General features: G+C 35.6%; 1 protein-coding gene across 1 annotated transcript in view; it reads right to left on the reverse strand.

The window, feature by feature from the left end:
• Window positions 1-14,423, reverse strand: part of CAP2 (cyclase associated actin cytoskeleton regulatory protein 2) — a 201,747-nt gene that overhangs the window by 16,677 nt on the left and 170,647 nt on the right. The window contains exons 8-9 of the mRNA XM_074207229.1: window positions 2,340-2,529; window positions 1,088-1,263 (exon numbers count right to left, since the gene is read on the reverse strand). Of these exons, the coding sequence (XP_074063330.1) occupies window positions 1,088-1,263; window positions 2,340-2,529 (366 nt within the window). The remainder of the gene's footprint in view (window positions 1-1,087; window positions 1,264-2,339; window positions 2,530-14,423) is intronic.

Genomic DNA, 14,423 nt, shown 5'->3' on the forward strand with positions numbered 1-14,423 from the left:
AACTGAGCTACAGCTTTAAAATTTTGACTCTGTTGATTGGGTTGTTTTAACTGTCCTTCATTCTCAGAAAGGTGACATGCAAGTGATTTAAATTTAAGTAGGAGGTGTTGGGGCTTCACTTTCTCCTTCAGAGCCATCTGGATCCAGTAGTCAGATATGGATCAGGCCTGGAGAATGTTGTCATCATTGGTTGGTCATCTAGAATTACCTTCTGGAGAGTTATATTCTTCTCCTCTATGTAGAAGAATTGAGAATATGCTGGCTTGAATCTGATGAGTATATACATGCATAGATCACAGATTAACTCTTTTCTTTGTGCCCTCTGGCTGAGGAGCTAAACTGGGCAAAGAAGCTATTGAGCAGTATTATCTTGTGAAACCTTCTCAATTGGGTAGAAGCATGAATGTTAACACAGTCTCCAAAGGTTGAATCATTAGAAATTTGGTTTAGGGAAAAATCTCTTGGGAATCCCATGACCTTATTAGTCAAACCATCAACTCTCATCTATTTTCAGAATGTTGTACTTCTGCTACTTTTGTTTCTGTTATCAAGGGTTCTTTTTAACTAATTGAAGTCAATTTTCTCTCTCTCTCAATCTCCACATTACAGAGGGAAAAATTCCATCCACCAAATAAATATAATGAGATAATTTCCTCATTTCCCATGTAAAAAAATTATGTTTCATCTACACACTGAAACTATCATCTAGTTGTCTTAGGAGGTCAACAGCATGTTTTTATTATTAGTCATCTGGGATCATGGATGTTCATTGCATTCATCAGGGTTCTTATAACTTTTGTTTTATTATTGGATAAATTATGCTCTAGGTTCTGCTAATTTCATTTTTTATCAGTTTTTAAAAGTCTTCAAAATTGTTCATTTTTATAATACTGATACTGTAGCATAGATTCTGCAATTTCTACATAAAAAAAATCCTTGAAAGTTGTGGATATTATCAAGGGATATAGACACGTTAAACCTGTGTAATATAACAGGAAATAAACATCCTAAGGTAGAATACAATGTGTTGGATAAAGTCAGTGAAAATGGTTTGATATTTGTCTTCTTTATCTAAATCTGTACTTACCACTCTCCATTTCTTTCCTTCCAACTCTAACACAGGAGGATGGTTCTGCTGCAAAGGGGATTGGGAAGAGATGGAACTTGGAGTATGGTTTTTAGTAGGAGAATGAGTTTGGCCTCCTTGAGCCCTCAGCTTAGGATTCTTATGTGTCTTTTGTTCATCAGACACATGCCGGAGTCCTGGAAAAAGAAACCCATCAATAGGTATTGCAATGCCTTGTATAAAGAGAAGCTACCTTCCTCTACTTTGAAGAATTATAACAGGCCATTATTTGAGCAGAATGACATAATTTTATAATGTTGCCCCAAACATATCTTAGAGCAACTGCTCTTATGCAAACTCCATGGCCCATGGTCATTTTACAGGTGAGGAATTGAGGCAAACAGGGTTAACTGACTTGCCCAGGGTCACACAACCAGTAAGTATCTGAAGTCAGATTAAACTCATGAAGATGAGTCTTTATGATTCTTAACCAGTACTCTATCTGGTGTACTACCTAGCTAACCATAGTATTTACAGTCTAGATAATAGCCTAGCTGATAATAATATCAGTTGAAACACCTTTGCCTTGAGTAAAGATGATGGGTATGATTTCATGTTAAATGACTTGCCCAAGATCACAATGCTAGGAAGTATTAAGATTCTAAGGTCACATTTGAACTCAGGTCCTCTTGACTCTAGGGCCAAAGTTCTATCCACTATGCTACTGAGCTGCCTGAATGCTGGCCTTCTTTCTGTTCCTCCTATCTTCCATCTTCCCTCTCTGTTTCTCTGCTCAATTTGTTCCTCATCCTTGGAATCACTTCCTTCATTAGCCTATGACATACCTTAAAATATTGAAATATATATATATATATATATATATATATATATACTTATTATAATTCTTCAATTACTGTGTAAGCTCCATATCTCTGCGATATTTATATTCACCCCTTCCTCCATCCCCAAAATGCTTAGCTGATGTTTGGATTGCAGAGGCCAAAGCATCAGAGGGTTATACAATATATTAATAACTGGCAGAACTTGAACTTGGAGACCCTCTAGTCTGATCCTGAATCTATTAAAATACTTTACCTGTAGGAGAGGAATATTTTTTCATCCCAATATTATTTCCATGTATGTAAGGCATGAGAATGAAATGATTCATTTATGCCAATCAGGGATGAGACTAAGCAGTGATGAACTATAGGAAGACTTGTCTACCTGATATTACTAGACAGGAAAGCCAAGCTTATTGTTCTTGTTCTTTTACCTTTAGTAATTGCCTCCCCCTGGTTAAGCTGAGCAAACAAAGCTGAACGTGAGGGTGAGGACACTTCTTTTCCGCTTTCATTATCAAAGATTGGAGGTGGTCCTGGAGGTGGTGGAGGAGGTGGGGGTGAAGGGACACCCTGCCCACTGGAGAGGACAGGAAGTGCTGATGAGATGGATGCTACTGGACCCTGTGAAAAAGAAAAGGTATTTAAAAACACTTTTTGCTTTAAGATTTTTTTTTTAGTTTTTTTTTTTGCAAGGCAATGGGGTTAAGTGGCTTGCCTAAAGCCACACAGCTAGGTAATTATTAAGTGTCTGAGGTCGGATTTGAATTCAGGTACTCTGACTCCAGGGTCCGTGCTCTATCCACTGCACCACCTAGCTGCCCGTGCTTTAAGATTTGAAATTACTTTAATTTTTGGTGGAAAGGACTCTTAAGGTGTTGTCACTGGAAAGACTGAAACTCATTAAAGATCCTCAGCTATTAGCCTAAACTGAATGGCCTTATTCACAGATTAGTTTGGAGGCTACCATAAACATTAGCATGGGTTCACAGGATCAGATTTGAAGGATACTGAGTTTTGTCTAGTTTAGAATCATAATAACTGCTAACCAAGAGTGGGATATAGACCAAGAGTGGGATATTTTTCAGGAAATTGTTGTTTGTTATTATATTTGAGGGAGAATTGCTGAGTAACATATGTAATGGCTGTTAGATACTTTTGAATCATTTTGTAAGATTGAAGAAATAGATACTCATTCTTTAGGAGTATTTTCCATCATTCCATACATGGATGTAAGATAATATATTCCCAAGAAAGTACTATTTACTGTCCTGGGTGCTTTATAAAAGCCAAGCAAGATTAAAGATATAAATAATTGAAGAGTGTATTCCAGTGTTGATTTTGTAGTGGGTCAGCTTAAGGGGCTGACTATTATTTTAAAAAAATGTGATACTTGAATTCTTGCCTTCTTTCCTAATGCAACACAATTTTTCAACACTATATTCCAAGGTATTAAAATAGTTTAGTATAGTGGAATATGAGAGATGGCAATGGATTCATATTTTCTATGTGTTTTGTTTCTAAATAAGCATGACAAATGGTGTTTTACATATTTGTGATTAGCATTGAAGATTTGAGAAAAGATGGAAAACTTTGTAGAATAGTAATTCAGTAGGAAATGTAGTATTAAAATTTCTGTGAGAAGATAATAAACCTGATAATTTTATATCTACTTCAAAAAGTAATTATAAGGGGGGAAGCTAGGTGGATAGAGCACCAGCCCTGGAGTCAAGAGGACCTGAGTTTCTAAACCTCAGTTTTTCCCTATGTAAAATGAAGACATTCTTTGTAATACCAACCTTTTAGAGTGGTTGAGAGGCTCAGATGAAATAATGAATTGAAAGCAACTTGTAAACTTTAAAGTACAATGTATATGTCATTTATTTTTAATACTTCAGTATTTCCAGGGATAAATATCTAAATAAGTGAACAAGCTTTAGATCTTTTCAGAAGTTTGGCAAAAAAGTCTTAATATGAGAAAAAAAATTTCTTGTGATTGGTTTTTGCTACTTCCATTCACAAAAAAAGATCAGTAATGCACCTACACCATTATTGTATAATATGGTACCATAGATCTGGACCCAGAAGAAGTCTCAGAGCTCATCTATTCCAATTCTTAGCCAACATCTGACTGAGGGTCATTCAGTCCATTCTATTTATTTGGACAACTTTCTGAACCAAGCAAGGACCAGTTGTCTGAAAAGAAGAGTTAAAGAGAGAAGAATTCGAACATAATGCTGGAAACTGGATCCATTTTCTTCTGGGTTTTTAAATTCTTCCTTTTATGATACCAGAAAGTAGTGTGGGAATTTTATTTAAAGCATAAAATGTTTTTATTCATCTAATGAAGTTTCAGTACTTTGCTCACAGATGCTTTCAACTCTGAAGCGTTTTACTCACATACACTGTGATTCAAAGAGTAAATAAAGGAAGAGAATATTTGCTGCTGGAAACACTGCTACTTAATACTTTTATTTTGTGGAAAGGGGAGACAATATGGGCCTCTGAAGTCAAATGGTTCTATCACTCTTAGAGCTCAGAGTTGTCTCCCAAGGAGCCATTAGAGAACACTGAAACCAAAAAGCTGCACATTCAAGTTCTTGTAACTATGATACATTTGGAAGGCTGACCCAGGAATACTAAACAAAGAATTCACTACACCAAAGAAATAAATGTTGAAAACCAAAGCCAACCAAAACAAGGGAACCCAGAGGAAAAGTTGAAACTGTGTCTTTAACTTACCTTTGTTTGCCCTAGAATACAGTATCACTACCATAGAAAACACAATGCAAAATCCTTTTACCAAGGTTACTTTTGCAATTAGCATTCAGGGACTCTAATGCATAAAGTACACTTGAAACCGAACTGATTAAGCATCCCTTAATTGGATCACATTAGGGTACGCCCTGGAATACACTGGGTTATCTTTTTCTTTCTCTGCTTCTCTCATATTAGATATTGAGAGATGACATCACCGTACACTAAAGCTTTCTACATTATTGTTGAGGTAGGAGGTTATTTAATGTCATCCCCATTAACAGGAATCATGGCAGCAGCTTAAGGACCTCCTCTATGGTCCTAGTTGTTTCGATTTTGCCACCCTGAAGCCAACCTTGTAAAGGTAACTAACTGGTGGTAGCTGACTATACAATGTAGCAAATTAAGGAATTCACCAGTCACTAAAAAATGATGTCAAAGATACTATGTACAGAGCTTGCCTTTTGAGATAAGAGATCACTGACTTTTCTTATTCTCACCAGCCATTAGAAAGATTCAAAGACAGTGAAGCACATTGATTTATGCTACCCCTTAGTTTGGGACTTCAGATATTTATGCAGAGAACCTCAGAAAACCGGTGACAGTTATTTCTTCCAAGAGGACTTGAATCTGTCACTCCAGTTCTGAGTCTTGGGGGCAGCTAATGTGTCAGGGGGCCCTAAGCTTCTGGGACAAAGACATTGGGATGTGAAAGGTCTTCTACACATGCCTCATCTCTTATCACCTTGAGCTTAGGCTACCCTCCCTAGACTGGAGGAGCCAGGAAAGCTCCTCATTTCATGCTCAATCTTTGTTCAGTCATTACAGGATTCTGGATAGTGGAAGACCTCAATCCTCCATGCCACTGAACACAAACAACCACTTCCTCTCTCCCTTTTCTTACAGTTAAGAGTCTACATCTTCCATGGCAAAAATCTTTCCACCCTACTTTTCCCTCTCCTCTCATTACTATCTACCTTTATTCTACTCTAATTCCATGATGTGCTCTTGACCCCTGCTAAGTTTTTCTGATTTACATTTTATTTTTTGCAAGCTCCTCATTTTCTTCCACTCCTATCTTCTCCCAATTACTGAAAAAAAGCAAAGCAAAGTCATACAGACACACACATATAGAAGTAAGATACATTAAATCTTCAGTTATTGTAAATAGAATCCCCACATTCAAATCCACCATGAACTTTTTTTCTACATAAGGCACTGAACTAGACTCAAAGATTATAATAAAGGAAAAAAAACAAGATCCTGTGGATTCATGTATACACACACACACACACACACACACACACAAATAGTGCAAGGTGGAATATGATGGTCCAAAATACTCAAGGAAGATTTTTGAGGAGGAGAATATCTTCAATTGAGGATGAAGGTTGGAGAGGAAGATAATAAAAAGTTACATTGATATGTTTCCTAAATTAGCTCCTGAAAGAAGAAAATATCTTTCAAATGCAAAGATATAGAGTATTTTCCTAGAATAGGATTTGAGCAAATGCATTGAAAAAAGAATTAATCCGGGAATGACAACTAATTCACTAGATTCTCATCTATGACTGTTGAAATTTCCCCCCCCCCCCTTCACATTTCCATTTAGGTATCATTTCCTCCACGAAGACAAGACAATCTACATGTTTTAGTGGTCTTCAAGTATCTGAAAAGATGGTGTAGTGGAAAAGGGATTAGAGTTGTTGTGTTTGACCCCAGAAGGCAGAATCAGGGGTAATGGGGATAAGTTTCAGAGAAGTCAATTTAGGCAAGAAAAACTTTTCTAATAATCAGAAAAAGTGGAAAGGGCCGTCTCAGAGGTGTGAGTTCCCCCTCCTTGGTGGTCAAGTAGAAGTTAGATGATAATTTATTAGTTATATTTTAGAGTAGGGATTCCATTCCTGTCCAGGCTGGACTAGATAGCTACTGACATTCCTTTCAGTTTTCCAATTCTGTGTCCTAAATGCCCACTCTGTTACTTGTCTGGACAAATTACTTTCCCCCAGTTATGTCATTCTCAGTTTCCTCATAAACAAAATGATTAGGCTGGACCCAAGAGTCTCTAAATCTATGATCCTATGTTGGCCTATACATGTTTTTTTAAAAATTGTTTTTCTTGCAAGGCAGTGGGATTAAGTAATTTACCCAAGGTCATACAGCTAAGTAAGTATTAAGTGTCTGAGGTCACTTTTGAACCCAGATCTTCCTGACTCTAGGGTCAGTGCTTAAACCACTGTGCCACCTAACTGCCCCAATACACAGTTTTTAGTGGAGGCATTTTAGTCAAGCTCTAAATGAAGCATTGTTAGGTCCATCAAAAAACTATTATCTTCAGTGATTAGTGGTTTTTTCCTGTGTTTTTTGTCTTATCTGGAAAATTGATTCAATTTTAATTAGATATCGTTGTATCATAACTCTCAGAAAGTCCCCTGCCTCCAAGGGGCTATCCTGACCCCTTTTTAATAAATGAAGCTTGTAAGAAGCACAGAAAGACACCAGCTAATAAATAAGCAATGGACTAGAGCAGCTAGGTGGCGCAGTGGAAAGAGCACTGGCCCTGGTGTCAGGAGGACCTGAGTTCAAATGAAGCCTCCAACACTTAATAATTGCCTAGCAATGTGACCTTGGGCAAGTCATTTAACCCCATTGACTTAAATAAAATAAAAAATTTAAAAAACTAATCAATGGACTGAAGATGGATAAACTAAATAGAATGTTAATCAGTACAATTGCCTTTTCCCTGGCTACATCGCTACTTCCCAAAGAGGGAAGTGAAAAGCCAGAAAAACAACACTAGGACCTCATTGAAGAAACCCCAGGGAAGAATGACTAGAACCAGTTTACACTGAGTAAACAATAACACTAACAAAAAAAGTTTGCCTTTACTGCTTTCTTTGGAATCATGTATTAGAAATCCTTCAATTATCCCATTCTTCTAGTCTATAGTCAATTGAGAGTTTTGGAACATCAAAAACATATTATCAAACTGACGCTAGCTTTCTAAATAGGAAAATTAGTGTCTTCATAATTTAAGTTCTAGAGTCCACAGTTCACTACAAAAGAAATAAAAACCCCAAATCATAGTCTTAAAACTTGCCTTGTGAACAACTCATAAGATTAACTCTAAACAGATGTTGGATGTAAAGTTATTCTACAAAGAATATTTAATGGTTATATGACTTGCAGAGATTGCAAATCTTCTTTTTCACCAAGTTGATTTCAGCTGTTTCCCATGAGAACAGCTGCTTTCCCCCATCATGACACATGAGGTGTGACTATAAAGTAATGGGACCTACTCTTGTGTGGCATGTGGAAGTCACTATGTCATACATATAAACACTTGTTGTCATTAAATGTGTTACTTGTCAATGTTCTGATCAAATCATGCATTTATAATTTTTGGGAGGGACAGGGAAGAGTAAAGTATGCATTTACAGAAGCTTCTGCATCTGAAACATTTTTTTTAATCTTCACAGTATTTTATTTTTTCCAACTATGTATATAGCTTTCTAAAATTTTCTCCCTTTCCATCCCCAGGACAGCAAGCAATGTGATATAATTTCCATTTAATTATATTGTGAAAGAAGAATCAGAACAAAAGGGAAAAATAATGAGAAAGAAAAAACAAAAACCAAATTTTTAAAAAGTGAAAATAATATGCTTTGATTTCCATTCAGACTGCTTAGTTTTTTTCTGTGGATGTGGATGGCATTATCTATCACATGTCTTTTAGAATTGTCTTTTATCACTGTATTATTGAGGAGAGTTAAATTTATCATAGTTGATCACCACACAGTGTTTCTATTACTTTGAATAATATTCTCCTGGTTTTGCTCACTTCATTCAGCATTAATTCATATAAGTCTTTCCAGGCTTTTCTGATATTCTCCTTCGGCAAACATTTCTTAAATGCCTTCCTGTTGTGTTCCAGGTTCTGTCCTAGGTTCTTTGTTCTTAGGGAGTGCCTGTCACATTCCTCTCTGGTACAATCTTTCTCTCTCCACCAGAATGAAGGTAGCACTAGAACTAGTTTCAGAAAGCTCTAAGGTTACATGTCATGGCATCACCTCCCTGATGTTCTAGTCTTCCATAACGAAGGAGAAACAACAAAGTTGGGCTACACGACAACTCTTCCTCCCTTCCTCCTATCCACCCTGTCTGTCTTTCTTTCTGCCCGACTTTCTTCTTTTCTTTTCATACTTGTGGATGCTATGCTCAAAGGCCTAGTCCTCTGAAACATTTCTTATTGGTAAGACAAAATTAAGAATTTAGGAGATTATCCTCATGATTCAGGACAAAAACCCTGCTTGTGCCCTAGTTACTTTGACAAAGAAAAACTGAGTTTTGTGTCTAATACATCTGTACAAATTGCTTTTATTCTCTATTTTGTCATATCACTAAAGGCTTATAGGAACATGTAACTCAGTTTTTCTGAATCTTGACATGTATTATAAAACAGGAAGTTCAATTATTTATTTAACTGGGTAATTGAACCAAAGAAATCTGCTGTAGAATAAGAGATGAAATTCTTTTTTTTTTTGAATAGTCTGAGCTATTTGTACTGGGATATTTTAAGACCTTCAATTTCATAGCTTTCCAGTAATAGAGTTTCTAAGTTAATAATCCTCTCCAAATTCCCATTTCCATATAATCTCAAAATGGATGATGGGATCAATAATCTTTAAGAAAAGGAAAGTCATTTGCCTTTTATGGACATATGCTATTTTTGTCTGATTGCAGGGGTCTTAAGATCCCCCTACCCAATTTCAGGCTTTAATGATTATGGTTCTACATCTGTGAAGTAAGAATCAGCCAATATATTCTTAATTTTTTGTTACTGAATCTTCACAGTTATATGCTTGGCCTGTACAGTTGTCCCATTCATAGATGTGTCCTGAATAGAAATTACAGTTGGAAAGTGAGATGTGCCTACAATGGAATAGTAGATATTGAGTAGCATTCATATCACTTTTAAGGATACCTGAATTAAAAGCTGATCTTCCTATGATGCTGTCTATATGCTAAGAAATCATGGAATACTAAGAATTAAAATTATGGGTTTCCTAAAGGGCAGTGGAGAAGTCTGTGATGGATATGAGTAGGCCACAACATAAAGCAAATCAAGAAAGAGAGGTATGAAGAATGGTATAAGAGAGACATGACTGAGAAAAAAAATGGCCCAGATATCTAATGAGTTCAAGGGATAACCAATAAATAAACCCATTTGCTCTACTGGTATTCATGTTTTTCAAGAGATATGAAGGAAGGCTCTCAGTAGAGTGGAAGACATAGGCAAAAGTTGCAGTTGGAAAGAAATGAGTGGGTTACATAATGCATTTTCACAGGGAGTATCCACATGAGATCACCGATATGTAAAAGCATTATCCCTATAGTCTAGAAATTGATAATTGTTGGTTGAATTGAATTACTAGGAAGTAGCAAGGGCATTTAAGATAAATCAGAATAGAATACAAGTGTATGAGACATAGCGACAGCAGTTCCTGGTTCAAGATTGTGAAGGATAACAATTTGTCTAACTTTTAACCCCTTATAGAAGGGAAAGTGGGTCAGGGTACTGGGTCCAGTGCCTCTGTCTTGAACCATCATTCATTTGATGGCATGTTTTTTCAATTACTAAAGACAACAACAACTTGAGTTTTATCACTTAATTCATCATTTATAGATGTCCCACTGATAGCCAATCAAGAGATTTTACAGTTAGAAAGTTTCCTTTAGTATGGGGAATAATCTCAGTGGTCATAGGACTTTGGATTTGGATTTGGAAGGGACCTCCCAGATCATCTAATTCAATTACTTCTTTCTACAGGAAACTGACGTGAAGAGAGAGCAAGTGACTGATAAACATTCAAACACATGTGTGTAAGTACATATGTATATGCACACCTATAGGACAACATGCAAATATTTTTATATTATGAAAATATGTGACTATATGCACATAGATTTTATTTCTGTAAGCATACACATGAATAAAGAAATATTTGTATAATTGTATATATGTATCATTCAGGAAAACATGCAAATACCTAATATATATATATGTATGTGCAAATATATATAGATGCATATCTACATATATATAAATATGACATGCTGAAATATTAGAGTGTAAACACCCATGAAAAGATAGGCCATATCTTATCTCCCCTATCTCACAGCAGTCCTTTGAATGTCTCTGTGGATAGAGCTCTGGGTCTGGAATCAGTGAGACCTGAGTTCAGATCTGGTCTCAGATACTTAAATGGTATGTGACTCTGGGCAAGTAATTTAAGCTCTGTTTACCTTAATCTACTGGAGAGGGAAACAGCAAACCATTCCAATATCTTTACCAAGAAAACCCCATGTTATGAAGAGTCAGACAGACTAAATGACCGAATGACAACAAGTCTAATACAGATAGTTAAACACATGTTTATTTACATAATACATAAGCATATATACTCATATACATGTGCACATATGCTAGGATTTAAATTCAGGTCTTCTGACCTAAATCTAATGCTCTTTCCACTGTTATAAGCCAATGCCATTATTATATAGATGAAGAAACTGAGACCCACACAGGTTTACAGAGAAAGAAAAGAAGAAAGAGGGAGAGTCAAAGTTTGAGTACAGAGACTTTGGCTCCAAATTCAGCCACAGGGCCTCCCATGAAAAAATCGCACTTCTATTTATTGATTAATTCTTCTTTTGTTTCAATCATGTCCAACTCTTCAAGACCCCATTTGGGGTTTTCTTGGTAAAGACAAAGGAAGGAGTTGCATTTTCCTTCAACTCATTTTACAGATGAGGAAACTGAGACAAACAGTAATTGAAAACAATAATTGTGATAATTGACTGTATGTTGTTACCCTATTAGGCTTCTGAATAAGTATCACATCATCCAAGAATTGATTAAGAAGACCTAGAGAATAAGAATTTTCAAGACTGATTGCTTGGTCTGTAAAGCACTTTTGGAATCCCTTTCAATAAAATGTGCTAAGTGAATATATTAATAATACATAAAATGTTCTGTTAATGCTGTTTTTAAGTCATAGCAGGAATAACTAAATATCTGTATGAAGTACCAAATAAAATACTATTGAGTTTTTGTTTTATTGTTTACTTACTACAGCTAAGTGCACTTCTAATCAAGCTAAATCTATTAGAAAGAAATTAAATTTAAATATAAAATCCAGGTAAATATATTAGAGCCAAGAAGGTAATGTTTTGATTGGATACTTATCAATTCAAAATTTACTCTTTCAAAATTCAATTCAATTGAACATGTACTAAGTGTCAACTTTATTCTGAGCACTTCACTATTTATTCTGAGCATTTTACTATATGCTGGGGGGAAATATACAACTTTAGATAAGATATGGACTATTCCTTAATGGGGTTTGTAGTCTAATATTGCTATAATTCATGGATGTACATATAAACATTGCAGTATTTTGATGGATATATGGTCTCATTGATATGGGATATATTGCCAAGAACAGCCTATGTATGTCTTTTCATCTGGAGGGCATCTAGATGCTGCAGCAGATAAAGCATCAGTCTTGGAGTCAGGAGGACCTGAGTTCAAATTTAGTCTCAGACACTTGACACTTACTAGTTGTGTAACCTTGGGCAAGTCACTTAACATTGATTGCTTGGCATCCAGGGTCTTCTCCAGTCATCCTGATTCATATCTGGCCACTGGACTCATGTGTCTCCGGAAGAGAAAGTGTGAGTGGTGACTTAGCAGAGCACCCCTCACTCAAATCCAAATCACATGTATATCATGACATCACCTCCCTGATGTCATCATCTTCTTTGAGAAGGAAGGACAAATACCATCTCCCATAAAACATTCAAAGAGGATTCATCTAACATTCTGGAATTCCTTAACCTCTATTTCTCTCAATTCCTCACCTGTAAAATGTGAAGGAAAGGCAAATCACACTTGAGAAGGAAAGGCAAACCACTCCCATTCTTTGCTAAGAAAACCTCATGGACTTGAATGTTTGAACACACACATATACACACCAGACATATAACATTATTATTAAAAGTTATATGGATTATGTTATATAATATATATACAAAATACACAGTTAATATAATTATACATGTATAAACTATTATATAGACTACATATATAGCATGCAATTAATTATGTTACATTAATATATATATATACATATATATATATATAATTTATATACATTTGTGTATCCATGTATCTGCATGCCAATGGAGCTCTTGGACAGTTTTTCTGTTATCCCATGTTCTTGTTTCACAAGTAATTCAACTCCTTTTCTGATCATACATTTTCTTTACTTTTTGAGAATGCCTTCACTATGGATAGGTTTTTTGCCTGCTTAAACCCACTGTGCATGCATCTTCCCATTGCTTTTCTGGTCACCCATAATTTTGATTCCTTGAAGAGATTAGTTTGCAGGATTCATAGCCAATGGTGGTAAATACTATTAGAAGAACAATAGCACTTAAAAGATTGGACTCTTTACAGCTTAGAATTGTTGAAAGCACTGCACTATTTTTCCAAGTTTAGTTTGCTCTTTGTCTGCTCTTTGTTTTTAGGTCCAACTCATTGCCCAATCTGCATTATCTGCCCCAGGTGCATGTACCGATAAGTCAACAGACTATCTGTTTAGATAATCTAATAAAAGTTTTCCTCATAGTTGAGTAAAGAAAAATGGAACAAGGAACCATCATTCTATTCTAATACCTCATAGTGGTGTATAAGTGATGGTGGATTGCTGAAGGTTATACAAAAATATGACATACTCTGGTACACCCAATGATGCTGGCAAAGTTTCAGATAGAGTATATATGAATAGAGTGTGTCTATTTTCTATGACCCTGCCTGGAAAAGTATACTATCAAGAGGTCAACAAGTGATGCTTCTTGTTGGCTGAAGCAACTCACAAACCTATCCACTAAAGGCAGGATGGGTCACTGCGTTGCATCATTGGGGAGAGCACAGACACACACCAATGAAATCACTTAAAGAACTGAAGTGAAGTCCATAGTTTCTAGGCCAAACCAAGGATAGATTATTTTCCAAATATTATAATTTCAAGTTGAAATGATCTTAGAGATTGATTAGCTTATAAAAAAAAACAATCCTCAATGTCAAACACTGGTCAGCCTTTGAAGTCTCATTTAATTAGATTCCATTCATCAAAGTAAAATGAAAATGAAAGTACTATGCATGGTACAGGAGATTTGAAAAGGGGAGGTTTCTACCAAATAGGCATCATTCTAGAACAACTTTTATAAGCATTTGAAATATTTAATTAAATAAATTGAATAATTCACTTTTACTTTGTGTTGATCCATTTTCTTATATTCCCCTTCCCAATATTATCAAATTATTAATGAATAATTATTGCCTAATTTAAAAAAACTTATTTTACAGCACCTTGAAAATATAAAATCTTGGTTTTTTTAAGCTAATTAGCTAATTTTCTCTGTATCAGGACCCATTGATAACAATTTTGAGTCATCTCTACAACTAAAAAAGGCACATTTTATAGACTAATTCTTCAAAAATGAATCAATTTCTTTTTTAGTTTTTGCAAGGCAATGGGGTTAAGTGGCTTGCCCAAGACCACACAGCTAGGTAATTATTAAGTGTCTGAGGTCGGATTTGAACTCAGGTATTCCTGACTCCAGGGCTGGTGCTCTATCCACTGCACCACCTAGCTGCCCCTAAAATGAATCAATTTTTACTTCATTTTAGAAGG

Source organism: Macrotis lagotis, chromosome X (assembly GCF_037893015.1).
Source record: "Macrotis lagotis isolate mMagLag1 chromosome X, bilby.v1.9.chrom.fasta, whole genome shotgun sequence".
In the NCBI taxonomy this organism is placed as follows: Eukaryota; Metazoa; Chordata; class Mammalia; order Peramelemorphia; family Peramelidae; genus Macrotis; species Macrotis lagotis.